Source organism: Brienomyrus brachyistius, chromosome 2 (assembly GCF_023856365.1).
Source record: "Brienomyrus brachyistius isolate T26 chromosome 2, BBRACH_0.4, whole genome shotgun sequence".
Lineage (NCBI taxonomy): Eukaryota > Metazoa > Chordata > Actinopteri > Osteoglossiformes > Mormyridae > Brienomyrus > Brienomyrus brachyistius.
The window spans coordinates 29,028,009-29,046,226 of record NC_064534.1 but is presented as its reverse complement, the minus strand read 5'-3'; the positions used below and the strand labels follow the sequence as shown (position 1 = coordinate 29,046,226).

General features: G+C 51.7%; 1 protein-coding gene across 2 annotated transcripts in view; it reads left to right on the top strand.

The window, feature by feature from the left end:
• The window catches only part of zswim6 (zinc finger, SWIM-type containing 6), a 52,355-nt gene that overhangs the window by 23,100 nt on the left and 11,037 nt on the right, over positions 1-18,218 (top strand). Inside the window, exons 2-8 of one of the 2 annotated variants that reach the window (XM_048984487.1) lie at positions 2,324-2,680; positions 6,906-7,054; positions 8,498-8,648; positions 11,951-12,130; positions 13,258-13,434; positions 13,758-13,904; positions 16,221-16,380. In XM_048984487.1, the coding sequence (XP_048840444.1) occupies positions 2,324-2,680; positions 6,906-7,054; positions 8,498-8,648; positions 11,951-12,130; positions 13,258-13,434; positions 13,758-13,904; positions 16,221-16,380 (1,321 nt within the window). Of the gene's footprint in view, positions 1-2,323; positions 2,681-6,905; positions 7,055-8,497; positions 8,649-11,950; positions 12,131-13,257; positions 13,435-13,757; positions 13,905-16,220; positions 16,415-18,218 lie in introns of both variants that reach the window. The other variant, XM_048984497.1, reaches the window with a different exon arrangement.

Here is an 18,218-nt window from a genome sequence, read left to right as displayed (position 1 = left end):
TTCACCATCATTCTGTTCTTATTGATTTGACCAGCCATTCTGTCGTCATCCATCGCGGCCGATGTCCGTGGCGTGTAAATCCCCCCCCCCCCCCCCGAAGGTCCCTCGGCGATTTGAGAGCGGAAAGAAAAATGCTGGAAGATGATCTATTTACAGTTTGTCAGCCATCCTTACGGGGATCTCGGTTACTCTACAGTCAGTCACGTTTGTTGGGGGGCGGGCGGGGGGGGGCAGCACAGACCTAGAAACCCATATTTCACTTTTCGTCACAGGAGCGTCCGACGGTAGGAACGACTTTCATGAGATGGCTGTGGGCCTGTTGGTCACCACCACCCCCCACACACACACACACCCCCCCCCCCCCCCCCCACATTGCACTAGCCCCTCCCCTGCTGCTCGCCATCCGTTCCCCTGGCTCAGGAGATGCCTGTACCCTGGCGGAAAGTACACATTGAGCGCATATGCACGCTCTTCCGTTTCAGCGCGGGGACGTGGGCCAGGAGGCGTTCAGCAGAAATTTCTGGAGTACCTTTTTGACTCAGACAGCGTTTTTGTCCCCCGCTCACCTCGGCGACACGCGGCTGCGGCAACAAGGACAAAGAACCCCCAGGTGAAATTGGAGGAGGCCATCCAAACGTTGTCCAAACTCATTTGAAACGACCCCCCCCCCCCCACCAAACGGCAAGGCATGAATCGGAGTGGTGGCAGTTTACGAAGCATAGACATTTGCTGGGTTGTTTACTGCCGTTGTACTCGGCACAAAGCCCCCCCCTCGCCTGCCTGCTGTGCTCCAACAGGGACCCCCAGACTGCTGTGTGTGCGTCTAAGCCTCTGTTGAGACGTAAGGTCTGAAAGCGAGTTGACTTCGCTATAAAAAATGAATCGGTGGCTTTTATTGATTCGGTTTGGGTGAATCATGGGTCTAACTGTATTCGCCGCGTCATGAATCACTCCGAGAGCTTCGATATTACGTTTTATGGATGGGCGACGGGAGACCAGATGCTGGTGTATCTTGTGTGACTGTGAGAGGAGAGCCCCCATGTCAGCCGCCTTATCGTGTGACAGTGGTGTCGATAGGCGCACAGCCTTTCCACCCAAACCGGCGGCGCGGTCGGGCTGCCATTGGGGGCCTCCTGGGATCGCAACTCCTGTCGCAGTTGGAGGTTCTCCTCCATCTTGGTCACATTGGGTCCCGGCGACTTTTCCAGCCGTTGTCACACGCTTGGAAGGTCACCGAGTAGAATCACATTCACGGCTGGCTTAAACTTTGACTTTCTCCCGCGAGGAGAGTATTAATGCAGTCAAAACAACCGGGAGCCACGCACTTTCCGGAACGAGGCCTGCGCAGCCTCTAATGGTGTGGCTAAGCTATGCGTGACCGCCATCCTCTGCGGGCTACCTGTTTAGAGCAGTCCTGCGCTACATGCTGGTCATGCACAGAGGGTTGGCCTCGTGTTTATGCCTACGATGGCCTGATGATGATTACGATATTAATAACTTGCTACTTGCTTCTCATTGCATTCCCAAGGAGTTACCAAGGAGGTTTTGGCAAAAGAACAAATAGGTTTTGGCACTTGAAAGAGTGGGTTGAAATGGCCTTTAGATTAAGCGTCAACTCGCGAGCGCTGTGGAACAAGAGGGTGGGGCCGGGAGGGGGGGGCACGCTTGTGGTCAGCATATATCCCTAAGCCGACATCCCACCGCCTGCAGTGCGTGGGCCGTGTTGCAATCATAAAGATGGCACTTGATGATAAAGCAGTATGTAGGCGTGTCGCTCCTTCTGTACAGACCCCCTGCCCCATTCCATGCATTCTCCCCTCGTCACATAGGTCTTACCCATGAATCCTTGTTGCAGGGTAACTGCACAAATTGTTTTCATGAATGAAACTGTGCGTATCAGTCTTATGCATGCAGTATATTGGATATGATGATGTCATAATAGTCATTCTGTATTCTAAATTAATAGCTTATTGTTCACTAAAATACCCACTAAAAATTATGTATCGTAAATAAAGGATGGCCCTTAAGGCACCAGTATTCACAATTGTTTTACTTATTTTGTTACTGTTCACGTATTATGTGATTTTCTTTTATTTATTTATTTTAGCTGACAGTGAAGAAATGTCCTTTTTTGTGGCCTTGCAATGACATAAATTGGGGGGCTACATACCCTTAGGAATGGGAATGGAGTGTGTATGTTCTTGTAGCTCGACCTCTATGTAGCCCCTCCCCACACCATGGCAGCCTCCGTTTGCCCTGCCCCCTCCATCCAGGCCCGCCCCCCTTTATTAATCCCTGTCCATTTCTGCTCCCACCCCCCCAGGCTTCCACCTCAGCGGCACGGTGACCGAGCCGGCGTCGGCCTCCGAACCCGAGACGGTGTGCAGCGTGGCCATCAGCTTCGACCGCTGCAAGATCACCTCGGTGACGTGCGGCTGTGGCAACAAGGACATCTTCTACTGCGCGCACGTGGTGGCCCTGTCGCTGTACCGCATCCGGCAGCCGGACCGCGTCAAGCTGCACCTGCCCATTTCAGAGACGCTCTTTCAGATGAGCCGGGACCAGCTGCAGAAGTTCGTTCAGTATTTGATCACCGTGCACCATACCCAGGTGCTGCCCACCGCCCAGAAGCTGGCCGATGAAATCCTCTCACAGAATTCGGAGATCAATCAAGTGCACGGTGAGGCGGGGGGGGGCGTTGGTGAATTGCACTATAATCATTGATTTTTGGGAATGAACTTAGGACCAGTGACACGGGGCTCTCCCTCATGCAGTAGATCAGTATAGATCTTAAGTCGGACCCTGAGTGTTAATTAGCCAAGGCTAGGTTCTGTGCTTAGAGGATAAGGGCTTTTGTATCTGTGCAGTCCCAGGGGTCATGCTCAGTCGTCAGGTTAGGGCTGGAGCATGAGGAATAGTTGGTTTTGTGTGTCTGTGTGTCTGAGTGTTCGTGCACATGCAGCTTCACCCTGGACGCTTGTACTTCCCTTAACACCAAGGGAGGGCGGGTGACTTGAGCGTGGGTTTGTGTCCAGGCGGCGGGGGCCCCCGTTGTGCGCGTGTGCATGGGTATGCCCAGAGGCGACATAGGCAGTAGATGACGGGCGGGGGCCAACGTGTCTCCGCGTGATACGTGAACGCCGCTCGTTCCTTTCTGCGGCCCTCCCTGTAATTTGACCTACATACTGTTTTGGTTTCAGCCTTACTCTGTGGGAAAAAAGTTACCCAAAATATCAGTCAAGCACTTTTTTTTTTTTTTTTTTGCAATTGTTGGCCCAGGCAAAATATCTCCAGTGGTTTCAGCGCATGACTGTGAATGGGGGAGAAATGCAGTTTCACCCCAGAACGGACACTTTTTATTTTTTTTTTAAATGCCAAGCATCCAGAAGGTTCTGCAGGAGTACACCTTGGTCCCCACGTGCAGTGAACCTCAGGCGGGCACTTAGCCCTCCTTGTCTTCCCACTCTGAAAACAAAGATGGCTTTTTGACAGTCCTTCATCAGGCACCTGCTGTCGAGTGCTTCCTCCTGCCTCGCCAGCCCCTCGTGCGACTTTGAGATGCGTGGGAGTGATTATGCGATCTGCCCGCTCCCTGTCTACTGGCAGCCCAGCTCCAGAGCAGAGTAGCTGCATAATTGACCTGCGCAGTGCATTTCTGCCAGCATGGATCTTCTCGGAAACACAAAACCCCTGCATACGGGTGACCCCAGCACGTTTATCTATGGAAGTCTTAATTCGCACTTCGGGGGAGGTGGAGGGCAGGATGGGGAACTTTTTAAAGGTTCTTGTTTTTATAGTCTGTAGTTGTAATACCCCTGAATACAGAAAGTAAATTTTTCCCCCCAAGTTCTTTCTCCATCTGATCATCTAAGCATGTGCCAAAGTGCACATTATTTTTGGTTAACATATTTTCTTATTGTTGTCTTGGTCATGGGGAGATTGGAGGCCTGTTTACCCTTAGGAGAGGGAATGGAGTATGTATGCATGCAGTACTGGGCTGGGGTGCCACACTTCCCTTCTTAGTCCCCTGGGCCCTGCCGGTATTCCAGGAAGGACTGACGCTTTCCTGCACCATGAAATTGCTTCAGTATGGGGCGTGACGAGGCTGAGAGGAGCTATAAAAACCCGAAGTGTCAAAGTTATAGAAAAACTCAACAGCTTTGATATCTTGATCAACTTCCTCTACAAATCTGGTAGCCATTTTTTGGGCTTTTGGAGGGGGGGGCTTCAGCAAGACGGCAGAGGTAATGTCTAGGGTGTTTCCTTGTGGCTGGGTGGCGGGGGGGGGGGGGGTTTACACAGTCATGTAGAATGAGTCACACGTGTTCAGGATGCATTCACAGACTAGCTTTTTGCTGAGGAGATCTGTGACTGGATCCCTCCTGAAGGGTAAAATCACCCCCCCGCCCCCTCCCCAATATTCACACTCACACACACACACACACACACACACACCCGGGTCCGGGAATCCAGCTGGCGACCTTCTCGCTCGTCACTTTCCGAGTGCCTGGCTTCCTGTCATAGCCATCTCTCAGATGTTTTTTTTCCTTTTCAGAATTTCCAATTCCTTCATGGCTCCGTCATTCAGCATGTGAAATAAGGCGGATCTGCCTCTGTGTCTGCAGTCACCTAAATCGAAATTTATTATAGTATTCTGTCAGGAAAATAGGACGCCAGGCTCTTTAAAATGGAATCGCTTGTGTTGCCGCAGGTCTGTGTGTGTGTGTGTGTGTGTGTGTGTGTGTGTGTGTGTGTGTGTGTGTGTGTGTGTGTGTGTGTGTGTGTGTGTGTGTGTGTGTGTGTGTGTGTGTGTGTGTGTGTGTGTGTGTGTGTGTGTGTGTGTGTGTGTGACAGTGCGCGTGCGCTTTAACCAGTCCTGAAGCTGTTTGGGGCCAACACGAGTCTCAAAGGGGGAAGGGCATGCAGATATTATATTCTGACCCTGTCTGGGAAACAGCGTCCAAAGCGGATGCGTCTATTATGCAGCCGAGCAGGCTGGCTAGGCCCAGCAGAAAAGGAATATTTTCACTGAGCCACAACCAATGGAATTCGCTGCTGGAATCCAGGAAAGGGGCAGAGTTTGTCTTTTCATTTCAGGAACTCTCATAAATAAACTTTTCTCCTTTTCCCCCCTCCTCCTTTTGCCATCTGTTGTGCATTGTGTGTGAATGTTGGAAACACCAAATAGCTTCTCTTCTGTTCTTTGTGCTGTTATTTTTGTGTTTGGGCCATTGTTGTTGGTTCTGTTTTTTGCTGTCATCAGAATGATTAATTATCTCTAGTTACTTATGTCTTTCCCCCCCCCCCCCCCCCCCCCGATTCGTTTACTGGGCGTTTTGTGTTTGTTCACTGGTCCATCACTGTGAACTCTGTCCTGCAGAGATCAGATCGTCAAGCATGCAGACATTTTTTCATATTTGATTAATGATGTTCCTGAATTGGATCATTGTAGCCACACTGCTGTATGTTTTATGATTGTGAGCAAGTCTTAAATTCCAGCCGCTGGGCACAAGCCTTAGAAAGTATAAGGTTGAATAAAATTTCACTTTGGTGACTGCACTTACTCCTGCACTGACCAAACGTTTTTTATACTGATACAGCATTATTAGTTTTAAGCTTCAGTAAATACAGGCCTGTATTCTACATTTATTTCTATTACCTTGTAGTTTATGTAGTATAATTATTAATTTAAGACAGCATGTTGGTTCCAAGTATTTTTGGAATAGGTTAGTTAACTGAGTATAACAACAATGTGGTTGTGAATATGGCTGATTGCTGGAATAGGTGAGTAAGGTATCGGTGTGCTGTTGAATATGACTGATTGCTGGAATAGGTGAGTAAGGTATCAGTGTGCTGTTGAATATGGCTGATTGCTGGAATAGGTCAGTAAGGTATCAGTGTGCTGTTGAATATGGCTGATTGCTGGAATAGGTGAGTAAGGTATCAGTGTGCTGTTGAATATGGCTGATTGCTGGAATAGGTGAGTAAGGTATCAGTGTGCTGTTGAATATGGCTGATTGCTGGAATAAGTCAGTAAGGTATCAGTGTGCTGTTGAATATGGCTGATTGTTGGAATAAGTCAGTAAGGTATCAGTGTGCTGTTGAATATGGTTGATTGCTGGAATAGGTGAGTATGGTATCAGTGTGCTGTTGAATATGGCTGATTGCTGGAATAGGTCAGTAAGGAACCAGTGTGCTGTTGAATATGGCTGATTGCTGGAATAGGTGAGTAAGGGACCAGTGACCTGTGAGTATGGCTGATTGCTGGAATAGGTCAGTAGGGTATCAGTGTGGCTGCGAGTATGGCTGATTGCTGGAATAGGTCAGTAGGGTATCAGTGTGGCTGCGAGTATGGCTGATTGCTGGAATAGGTCAGTAAGGTATCAGTGTGGCTGCGAGTATGGCTGATTGCTGGAATAAGTCAGTAAGGTATCAGTGTGGCTGTGAGTATGGCTGATTGCTGGAATAGGTGAGTAAGGTATCGGTGTGCTGTTGAATATGGTTGATTGCTGGAATAGGTCAGTAAGGGACCAGTGACCTGTGAGTATGGCTGCTTGCTGGAATAGGTGAGTAAGGTATTGGTGTGCTGTTGAATATGGTTGATTGCTGGAATAGGTGAGTAAGGGACCAGTGACCTGTGAGTATGGCTGATTGCTGGAATAGGTCAGTAAGGTATCAGTGTGGCTGTGAGTATGGCTGATTGCTGGAATAGGTCAGTAAGGTATCAGTGTGGCTGTGAGTATGGCTGATTGCTGGAATAGGTCAGTAAGGTATCAGTGTGGCTGTGAGTATGGCTGATTGCTGGAATAGGTCAGTAAGGTATCAGTGTGGCTGAGTACTGGAACTGGTACAGACCCAGCTTCCTGCGACTACCTGAGTAAGGTCGTGTCCCCACTGTGTCACAGGTGCCCCGGACCCCACGGCAGGAGCCAGTGTAGACGACGAGAACTGCTGGCACCTGGATGAGGAGCAGGTCCAGGAGCAGGTCAAGCTCTTCCTTTCACAAGGAGGGTACCATGGTTCGGGCAAGCAGCTCAACCTCCTTTTTGCCAAGGTAGCCCCCTCTGCCCCCGACTCCGATATTGTGCAGTTCCTCATTAATTCATTTGATGAAATCCTGAGAGACTTCCATGCTCAGGAGTAAGAATCTTAACACAAACATGAAATATTATTTACCCATCATTATTTCTATAAACAAGACTCTTCTCACTTCCTTTAGCAAGTCTATGAATATGGGCTGCATCAGGGAAAATTATAAGCCAAGTTGTTTTTGGGTAAAGTCGATGCACATAATATTAACTGTGGGGGCTGTCTGCTCTCCTCATCCCTCCTATTTATTTATTAATTTATTTACTTACTTGCTCCCTTTGTTAACAGGGAAAGGAGACTTATTTTACAGCCATGACTGTAGGTGTTGTTAGATTTGAAAGCATTAGAAGGAGAACTGGGGTCAGCATGTACCCCTATGTATATAAGCACACACCTTGAGATAGACACACGGACACATGCGCAGACGGACACATGCGCAGACGGACACATGCGCAGATAGATACATACATACATACATACATACATACATACATACATGCACAGATAGATACATACATACATACATACATACATACATGCACAGATAGATACATACATACATACATACATACATACATACATACATGCACAGATAGATACATACATACATACATACATACATACATGCACAGATAGATACATACATACATACATACATACATACATGCACAGATAGATACATACATACATACATACATGCACAGATAGATAGATACATACATACATACATACATGCACAGATAGATAGATACATACATACATACATACATACATACATGCACAGATAGATACATACATACATACATACATACATGCACAGATAGACACATACATGCATACATACATGCACAGATAGACACATACATGCATACATACATGCACAGATAGACACATACATGCATACATACATGCACAGATAGACACATACATGCATACATGCACAGATAGATACATACATGCATACATACATGCATACATGCACAGATAGATACATACATGCATACATACATGCATACATGCACAGATAGATACATACATACATGCATACATACATGCATACATGCACAGATAGATACATACATACATACATACATACATGCATACATGCACAGATAGATACATACATACATACATACGTACATACATTCATACATACATACATACATACACAGATACATACATACACACATAGATGGATAGATGTAATTTTCTTCACCTCGGTCGTTATGGTTCTCACGCCTTTATCTCTGTTGCTCCGTTTCATTTTTGTTGTTCTGTGAAACGTAACCTGGATATTTAGCGACTGTACACGTTCTAATGGGCAGTATGAATGTTGGGATGTTGAGTATGGGGGAGTATCTGTAGGCGTGCCGGCCCTAACCCTAACCCCACCCTTTCCACCCCGCAGGTTCGGGAGATGCTGAAGATGCGTGACTCCAACGGCGCGCGCATGCTAACCCTCATCACGGAGCAGTTTATGGCCGACCCTCGGCTCTCCTTATGGAGGCAGCAGGGTACCATCATGACTGACAAGTACCGGCAGCTCTGGGACGAGCTCGGTGAGAGGCACCGCCACACCACATGACCCCGTTTGGGCCGCTGGCGGCCGCCTCACCGTGGCTGCCCCTCGTTCATATAGCCCTTTGATCTGCATTGGAGGGTTCCGTCAGCACTGGGTCATGTTCAGTCTCAGACCGGGCATGTACGTTGTAAAAAGTGACCGGATGCATGCATACACCTGTGTGTATATACTGGGGTCCTCTCACAGCTACACCCCCACCCCACCCTGCTCTATGGTCCTTTTATTAGCCCCAGAGGCTGGGCGGCGCTTACAGCTGCTGTCCTTCTATAAAGCTTTACTGCCTCTGTAATGCAAAATGATTGCTCAGGCACTCCCAGATTATCAAGGGGGAGGGGGGCTGGGTAGGGGAAAGCGGGGGGAGGAGGGGGAGGGGGAGGTCGTCCTCAACCTCCAGGTTGGAGATGGGCAAGTGGCCCATGGTTGGGGGAGTGGCTTTGCCTCGTGCTGGCCTTTTCTCTGCGTCGTGTCAGGAGTGAGCCGTTCCTTTAATCCATCTCTCTGCCTCCGTAATGTAGCCTATTTATTCTGTTTCGGGTCTTGTGTTGAGGGGTGGGGCCAAGATATAAAAGAAGGCGGGATATCTCCTTGTCCATCAGGAAGATTGCAAGTACGAACAGGAAGATGGCAGTGATGTAGTAGTGTACTAGCAGTTTCCCTCTATCTCTCCCCAACCCAAAAAAGCAGCATAGGGCTGCTTGTGTGCTTTTTATTTTTACCTGATTTGTTTGTGCCCCCCACCCCCATCACAGTGGTCGGCCGTTATCTCTGTGCTGCAATTGCAGCCCCTGTCTGAGGTTGAAGGCTTTCTGTTTTGTTTTTTTTTTTTTTGCAGTTTTGAGTTTAATTGTAGTCACAAGGGTGGATTGAAGCACGTTAGCTTGCTGTCGCTGCTGCTGCTGTTGTCATACCGCCTGCTGCTCATTTGTCTTTTTTTTTCTTTTTTTTAAATTCGGTTTTGTTTCTACAGACGTTCATCGGCGATGTTTTCGATACCTTTAACCAATGCTGTTTTTTTTTTTTTTTTGCGAGGGCCTTTTCTTGCTAATTTTTTCCTTTCTGAGAAAGAATCGGCGCAAAGCACGGTGACTGAGGCTGAAACTAGACGTGTTGACGTCTGATTTTCTTCTTGGTGCTTCTTCACACCCCACGAACCGAGAGACCATGAAGACAATGGGTGTTAAGGGGAACCCGTCTGTACTGGGCACTGAGAGCAGGCGATTCATAAGGAGCAGGCATGTAAATAAACACAAAGAAGCACAAAACCAGAATCATTTCTCAACAGAAAACGATCTGGAATCACATTTACTTGTGGGCAGCCTTTCATTACCTGTGTTCCTCTCGTCTTTGGCATCCTTACCAACATTTATCAAAGTGGCGTTATTCAATACATTTTACTATAAGAAACGCTTGACTTCAATTTTGTCTAAGGTCGTTATTTATAAGGGGCCCTTGTTTCGGTTTGCATGAGAATCACAAGGAACGTTTACAAATCGTAAACAAAACGCACGTTCATTATTTTGTGACATGAGCATTTAAAATGGTCGTATTTTACTTAAGTAATTCAGCTGTTTCTGCACTTTCCGTTCCTTTTCCTGTTTTTTCTGTGATATACAGCTTGTTTTTCTCATAATGTCCTCTTCATATTTTGGACAAGCTCATCAGAAAGAGTGGAATCAAATTTTGTTACGATACCCTTCTAATGTATGGTCAGCCGCTGTTCCTTAAAAAAGCCTTAAAAATGGATTTTCTGCGTGGCTTTCTGAGCCTGTGATAATGTTTGCTGCTGGAGGAAGTGGGTGTCGTCAGGTAGGGGGGTGTCAATATTGTGTGGACATGTTTGTCAACCAGGTGGGGGCTTCTGAGACCCATCACTGGGGTGTTTTGGGAAGGAATCCAACACGGGGAAGCTGGGGAGCCGTTTGCTGAGCTCGGACGTAATTGAGCATTATCCAAACGCTTAAAGGAATTTCAGGCTCCAGTGAGATGCTTAATGTTTGTTTGTGAGCAGTGGTAAGTGACTTCACGTCCGTTTAGCGCGGGGGTGGGTGCACTTTTGTTTAATATGTCTCTGAATGTCTTTGTTCTTCAAAAGGGATACAGTGGGCCACATGTTTTACTGCTGGTTTTGACATTCAGTGCCAAATTAACCCATGAGCAGAAGGACGGCAACTTATTTTTTTGCTTTCTTACCTCACCTTACATCACTCGTAGGAACTGCCCCCAGACAGTGTTTTTTATATATATATCCAGAGGTGCCTTTTTCTAGATAAATGGAGGGGTGGACCAGGATAAGAGATTTATAGTTCTGCTTTCTGGTGCCTTTGTTGTGCAATCAAAATTTCCCCCTCCCCTTAGATGATTTGTTTTGTCTTTCTGATATCAGATGTATGTGTGTACATATAAAAAAAGGGAATATGCACTGGGGGTCAGTTTGGAGACCTTGAAGGGCCGGCCCCGCCCCTCACCGGGGGGATTAGGGGTAACAAACCAATAGCAAGGTACTGTGTATGCTCATTTGTCTGCATTAAAGTGCCCGTGCTTATTTGAGCTGTCAGCTAGCCTATTTCTCAGTCTCTCGTCTAAAATAATGAGGCCGGGATCTCCGAATGCGGCTTCGCTGGAGCTTAACGGGGTCCATCTGTCTGTCTGTCCGTCCGTGCCCGTGTGTCTGAAATCCCCTTTCATAAATTTAACCAGTTTAAAATTAAAGCACCCCGCGCCCCACTCCAGAGTTCCCCGTCTCGGCGACCAGTGAGATATTTACAGTCCCATGGATCTGAAAATTCTGCAGCTTGCAATAATAGGGGCTGTAAAGGAGGTGGGACATTGAGCCCCCCCCCCCCGCCGCTGCCGGCAAACGTCCTCATGAATCTCATGTTGAGGGAGCGGGGTGGCGTTTCATAACGGACGCGTGGGCTGCGCGTCTGCGGGCAGGTGGCCGCGTCTCTACACTTGGCAGCACCTTTCCGAACGTGGGTGCCCACATCAGCCCAGGCGAGGATTCTGGGAAGGGAGGAATGAGGACGAGTGAGAAGCTGCAGACTCGTCCGGCCTGGAGCCTCCTGCGTTTTGCATTATATGTTTACTGCGGTCTTTCTGGTACACGGTCATTACTCTGCCCCACTGTTATCATCAGGCTCATCAAAAGGGTTTTGCTTGTTGGTGCAAAGCCTGTCGTTAAAAGCTGAGCACACCACCCTCCCTGACTGTTACCTTTCCGTAGTATGGCATTGTAATGTGTGTGTGTGTGTGTGTGTGTGTGTGTCCGTCCTCCTCCAGGCGCCCTGTGGATGTGCATAGTCCTCAACCCGCACAGCAAGCCGGAGCAGAAGGCCTGCTGGCTTAGGCAGCTCAAGAAGTGGAACAGTGTGGACGTGTGCCCCTGGGAGGATGGTAACCATGGAAACGAGCTGCCCAATTTAACCAACTCCTTGCCTCAGGGCCCCCATGCAAACCAAGGTAAAAAAAACCAGTCCGGCATGCGAAACCAGTCCTGTAATCAAGAAAGTAGTCAGCCGAGCATGTGAAATGAACTCTCTCCTTCACCCCCCTGCCCCTCCCCCCTGTGCGCCATGTTAATGAGCACTGGTGCGGCTAATGGTTTTACATAATTTATTTGACACTCTTATCCAGTTACCCGGTTTACAGTTTCGTGTCTGTAGACTGCAGTGTTTTTTTTTTTTGTTTTTTTGTTTTTCTTTTTGCTTAGCGGAGGCGGCCCTGGTGTTTTTTTCCCTCAGAGGTGGACGGCATGGCCGTGATACGGGCCCCCCCCATTTCTGGTGTGGGAGGGGCTCGTTATAGCCCCAACCAAAAGCTCTCAGAACGACATGCAGTGTGGATCCAACTTAAAAATACTTTCCCCTGGACAACAGCTTGGTTGTGTGTGTGTGTGTGTGAGAGAGAGAGAGAGAGAGAGAGAGAGAGACACGAAAAGGTGTAGCTGTGTCATGTCAAGTCAGGAGAGGGAGGGGCTCTTGTTTCACTAGACTCGGGGCCTGTGGTGGGGGGTGAAGAAAGGCTGGTTTAGCATGCGCTCTGCATGCGCGCTGTGACGGCGCTTGCCTGGTTGTAGCACATTGTGCAGACCCCCATTTGGGGACAAGAAGCCTTGGGTGTCTTTCAATGACAAAACGCCTGCCTTTGTGCCAGCAGAACAGGGGGGCGTGGGGGGTGCAGGCTGGCAGGCTGGGAAAGAGCCTCCGGATGACTCAAATGTTGCATTCCAGCTGTTTTTAGCTGGGAGGGGGCCAAGCTGTTGCTGCTGCTGTAGCTTGACTTGGCTTGGGCGCACCCACCTCCCCCCCCCCCCTTCTACTGCCGATACAGACTAATTCCTGTCTGCCAGTGCAGCTGAAGTTGCTGAACTGAAGTTAGGCAAACTTTAGCTTTATTGGCAGGCAGGAATATGAAATGGTGAGTGAGGGGTTCTCTGGAGGTGTGTGTGTGTGTGCGTGTGTGTGTGTGTGTGTGTGTGTGTGTGTGTGTGTGTGTGTGTGTGTGTGTGTGTGTGTGTGTGTGTGTGTGTGTGTGTGCGCCTGTGCCTTCCTGTAGCCCCCACCCACCACATCCTCCCTTGCTCCCAGATTTAGCCAACAGACCCCACCGGACGGTTTTCACCCGGGCCATCGAAGCGTGCGACCTCCACTGGCAGGACAGTCACTTGCAGCACATCATCAGCAGCGACCTCTACACCAACTACTGTTACCATGACGACACTGAAAGCTCTCTCTTTGACTCGCGCGGCTGGCCGATGTGGCACGGTAAGCAGCGGCGGAAGGGGAGGGCCCGTGTGACTTGCCTCTTTGTCTCGCCTTGCCTCGGTCTCTGGCATGTTATTTCAAAACAAGAGAATTAAGAAAGATGCCTCATAGAGGGCTGAACTTCCCCTTTGTGGGGGCGGCGAGGGTGGCTGCCTTTTAAAGGGACTGAAAGGCCCTGGCCAATGGGAACAGGGCCCCCATTGAACTGCGGCAACTCACTGACACTTTCTGTCCCCACAAAAGAGAGAACTGCTCCTTGTGTTGGCTGACTCCCCACTGTGCATCCCCCTCCCTCCCTCTCGCCCCCCCTCCCTCCCCAACAGAGCACGTCCCCACGGCCTGTGCTCGCGTGGATGCCCTGCGCTCCCATGGCTACCCTCGGGAGGCACTGCGGCTGGCCATCGCCATCGTCAACACGCTGCGCCGGCAGCAGCAGAGGCAGCTGGAGCTTTTCCGACAGCACAAGAAAGGTGTGGGGGCCGCAGCTCACCCATGCGTATAGCCTCGCACCGAGTCGGGGGGGCCTCTCCTGGCCGGCTCCTTTCACGCAGGGTCACCTTCACACCTGTCATTTTTGCATCCTAATTCATCCATTCGCCTATCCATCCATTTTGAATAAGCTCTCGGACAGTTATCGTCATGGAAACCCGGAGTCAGTTCAAGGGCAGCATGGGATATGAGGCGGGGCGTGCCCTGGGCGGCGTGAGGCGGGGCGTGCCCTGGGCGGCGTGAGGCGGGACGTGCCCTGGGCGGCGTGAGGCGGGACGTGCCCTGGGCGGCGTGAGGCGGGGCGTGCCCTGGGCGGCGTGAGGCGGGACGTGCCCTGGGCGGCGTGAGGCGGGGCGTGCCCTGGGCGGCGTGGGGGGCGGGGCGTGCCCTGGGCGGCGTGAGGCGGGGCGTGCCCTGGGCGGCGTGAGGCGGGACGTGCCCTGGGCGGCGTGAGGCGGGGCGTGCCCTGGGCGGCGCGAGGCGGGAGGTGGGGCGGAGCGTGCCCTGGGCGGCGTGAGGCGGGGCGTGCCCTGGGCGGCGTGAGGCGGGGCGTGCCCTGGGCGGCGTGAGGCGGGGCGTGCCCTGGGCGGCGTGAGGCGGGAGGTGGGGCGGAGCGTGGCCTGGGTGCCGTGAGGCGGGAGGTGGGGCGGAGCGTGGCCTGGGCGGCGTGGGGGGTGAGGCGGGGCGTGCCCTGGGCGGCGTGAGGCGGGAGGTGGGGCGGAGCGTGCCCTGGGCGGCGTGAGGCGGGAGGTGGGGCGGAGCGTGCCCTGGGCGGCGTGAGGCGGGGCGTGCCCTGGGCGGCGTGAGGCGGGGCGTGCCCTGGGCGGCGTGAGGCGGGGCGTGCCCTGGGCGGCGTGAGGCGGGGCGTGCCCTGGGCGTGCCCTGGGCGGCGTGGGGGGTGAGGCGGGGCGTGCCCTGGGCGGCGTGAGGCGGGGCGTGCCCTGGGCGGCGTGAGGCGGGGCGTGCCCTGGGCGGCGTGAGGCGGGAGGTGGGGCGGAGCGTGGCCTGGGTGCCGTGAGGCGGGAGGTGGGGCGGAGCGTGGCCTGGGCGGCGTGGGGGGTGAGGCGGGGCGTGCCCTGGGCGGCGTGAGGCGGGAGGTGGGGCGGAGCGTGCCCTGGGCGGCGTGAGGCGGGAGGTGGGGCGGAGCGTGGCCTGGGCGGCGTGGGGGGTGAGGCGGGGCGTGCCCTGGGCGGCGTGAGGCGGGAGGTGGGGCGGAGTGTGGCCTGGGCGGCGTGGGGGGTGAGGCGGGGCGTGCCCTGGGCGGCGTGAGGCGGGAGGTGGGGCGGAGCGTGGCCTGGGCGGCGTGAGGGGTGAGGCAGGGTGAGCACTCCACATCAGCACGTTCACATGGTCAGTTGCACACTAAAGGCACTCCACTCACTCCTCCCAGGGACCTACATGACTTTTGACTGGGCATTCAGGCACAGCTGTCTTGAAATCTGAGATCCCGCACGCTGATGCCCCCCCCCATTACAGCCCCCCGCTGCATTGGGTGCTTTTTCCCTGGCCAGCCTTACACAGCCTGCACTATACAGGATAAACCGTAAACTACAGATTTGAACTGCTAATTAAAGACCATCAAGGAACATTCATTTTGCAATTACTAATCCTGCAGATTTATTAACGCAGCGTAAGTGTTGGGGAGCCAAGGCTGCACTGGGCCACAAGACTTTCCATAAATCTCACTTTTATGAGGGAACCGGACTTTCTGAGCGGAGCAGGAAGCTCGCTGGCAGTGTGCTGTCTGCGCTTCCAAGCCGGCGTGTCACATGACTTTCCATCTCCAGTTGACTCTAGTCCTTTAGCGTCCGTAATACCAGCAGAGTGTAAGCAGGAAGGTCGTTGCATGCACCATCTCTCCCCTGTACACTAAAAGTTTATGCTGGTTTTTACGAGCTGGAGCGCGGCTTACCGCAGCTTTAATGTCAGCATAGTTTTCTGTAGAAACGATTTGTTCATTGCCGAAAGCCGGGTAATCACTAAACGCGAGTGATATTCTTCCCACTCCGACATACACTCAGCATTTAAAATATGCACACATCTTGTCATGGCAGTATTTGACCATCAGATAGTAGTGAAGAGAATTTTTTCGATAATGGCCTCCATTAGTTCAGGTATCACTGTCAGTACTGTAGCGCTGGTTTCTCCATTGCCACCTTTAGGTCTGTGTTTAGTACTTCACTACCAGGCCCTGCTAATGGTACCTCAGCTGCAGGTCCCACCTCTACCTTGTGATGTTTTCAGTGCTGACATGGCTAAGAATTAGCAAGTAAAGTTTCCCCTCTCTATCACTCCAGAGCTACTGCACAAAGGTCTCACCTCCATTACGAACACCGAGGGCTGGGTGGGCCACCCGCTGGACCCCATCGGGACCCTCTTCAGCACGCTGACGGAGACGGAGACGGGCTGGGCCGCCGACGACGGCTCTTCGGGGTTCCTGGACCTCTCAGGTAGTCACCTCCGTCCCGCGGGCCATGTCCTCTTCGTGTTCGTTGTCCTGTTGGGGCTGGGCTTTGTGAGATGTCACTTGGCACGCTTCAGCAAGTGTCTGACTGTATGACTGAGTCAGGTTTTGAAGAGTTAAACTTTAAAAAAAAAAATGATACAGTGGAACTTTATCCTGCAATATGCTTTTAACGGTGTCGTGCCAGTAGTTAGTTCAGTTTTCTGTGTTTACGCTTAACAAGCATACAGTAGTCAAACCTGAACTGTGCCTGTAACGTTTCGCCTTTCAGTGTGGGCCCCTGTCACGGTTATCTGTCTCTCTCCCGCTTTGACTCCTCTGAGCATTTCCTTTTACACTGAGAGTCACGAGTGTCGCTGTCTTCAGAAATACCCATAGCCCCCCCCCCCCTTTTTTTTTGGAAAGTAAAATGTGTCTCCGTGAGCGTCAGGCCACTGGGAGCATCCCGCACTTGATTAGACGTGTGCGAGTGACGGCAGCTGGGGAGGGAAATGCGGTAAAGGGAAAAAGAAGTCAATAGGTTTCAGCAATGGGAAGGGAAGGGGGGGGCTGGACTAAATCTTGTCTTCTGCATTTTTAATGCCTTTTTATTTTTAATGTTTTTGTTCCTATCTCTTATTCATGAGGTGTGATTGGAGATATGACTGTCACAATTGGCGGGCTGGAGTGTAATTAGTTAGTACAAGAGCCTTCGGGGGATTCCAGCTTTCGCTCCCCACTGATTGGCACCACCAGGCAGATGCTGGTGGGCTGTTTGCTGTCACTGCCCCCCTCCACCCCCCACCCAGCTCCCGACTCCCTGCTTGGCTATGGCCTATCAGTGTCTCCGGAGTTCCTGGCCAACTGGAGTCCATGATGGGGATACGACTTCCCCACTGGAGGCTGCCGGACAGTAAGGGGCTTTCCTCCCCAGTGTGTCCCCATGTGGTTATGTGATGGGGGGGGGGGTACCTGTGTATGGTCTCTTCCAAAGACATGCACCTGAGCCCTCTGTGGTGTTTCTGGGCAGAGGCAATGTGACCATTTTTGGATCCCCCGCCCCCTGACCCTCGTGGGCCCTGTTTGGGGTGGGGGGTGGGGGGTGGGGGTTCCCCATTTATCCTTCACTATTGAATGTTTTCTTGTCCTAATGAGGCTTCCTTTAATTTATTATTCATCCGGGCCATTGTGAGTTACAGTGTTCCGATGTGCAGCCTGCCGGGCCAAGTCCCACGAGGGAGGTGTTGGAGAGGGATAGGGGGTGCAGCTTCCCTCCCAGTTCCCAGTTGACATGTTAATGAGCTCTGCACTGACAGTTGAATATGATTGATACAGGGTAGGGCCTCACGTTTCCTGAGGTGCCTGCTGCAGCTTTGCAGTTCAGGCAGTCTGTCAGGGAGGGGGCCACTGCGTAGCTAAGGGTGTGAAGCCTGGAAGCCAGACTAAAGCCTCTGGCGGTGTCAGGTCTGCGGACTGTTTAGTCTGTAGTCCTTCATGCGTGCGCACACGCACACTCGCTACACACGCAGACACGTAAGCGCGCAGCACGAACAGGCTTCTGCACATACCGCAGACGCCTGGCACGGCACACACCCTGCATTTACACGTGTGCACAACCCCTCCTGCGGGAAAAAGCACGCTCACCATTCAGCGCACTCTATGGTGGGACCCAGGCGTCGGGCGTGCCCTGTCGCATGAAGCTATCCCTGCTTGCGGGGGCGCTGACCCGCCCACACAGGCCCCGCTCTGAGGCCCTGACCACGCGTCCTTGCTGACCCCTTTTTAATATGTACTTGTGACCGTTCTGGATTTTTCCCCTCAGTTGCTGCCTTTCCTGGCATGTTGATTGCGT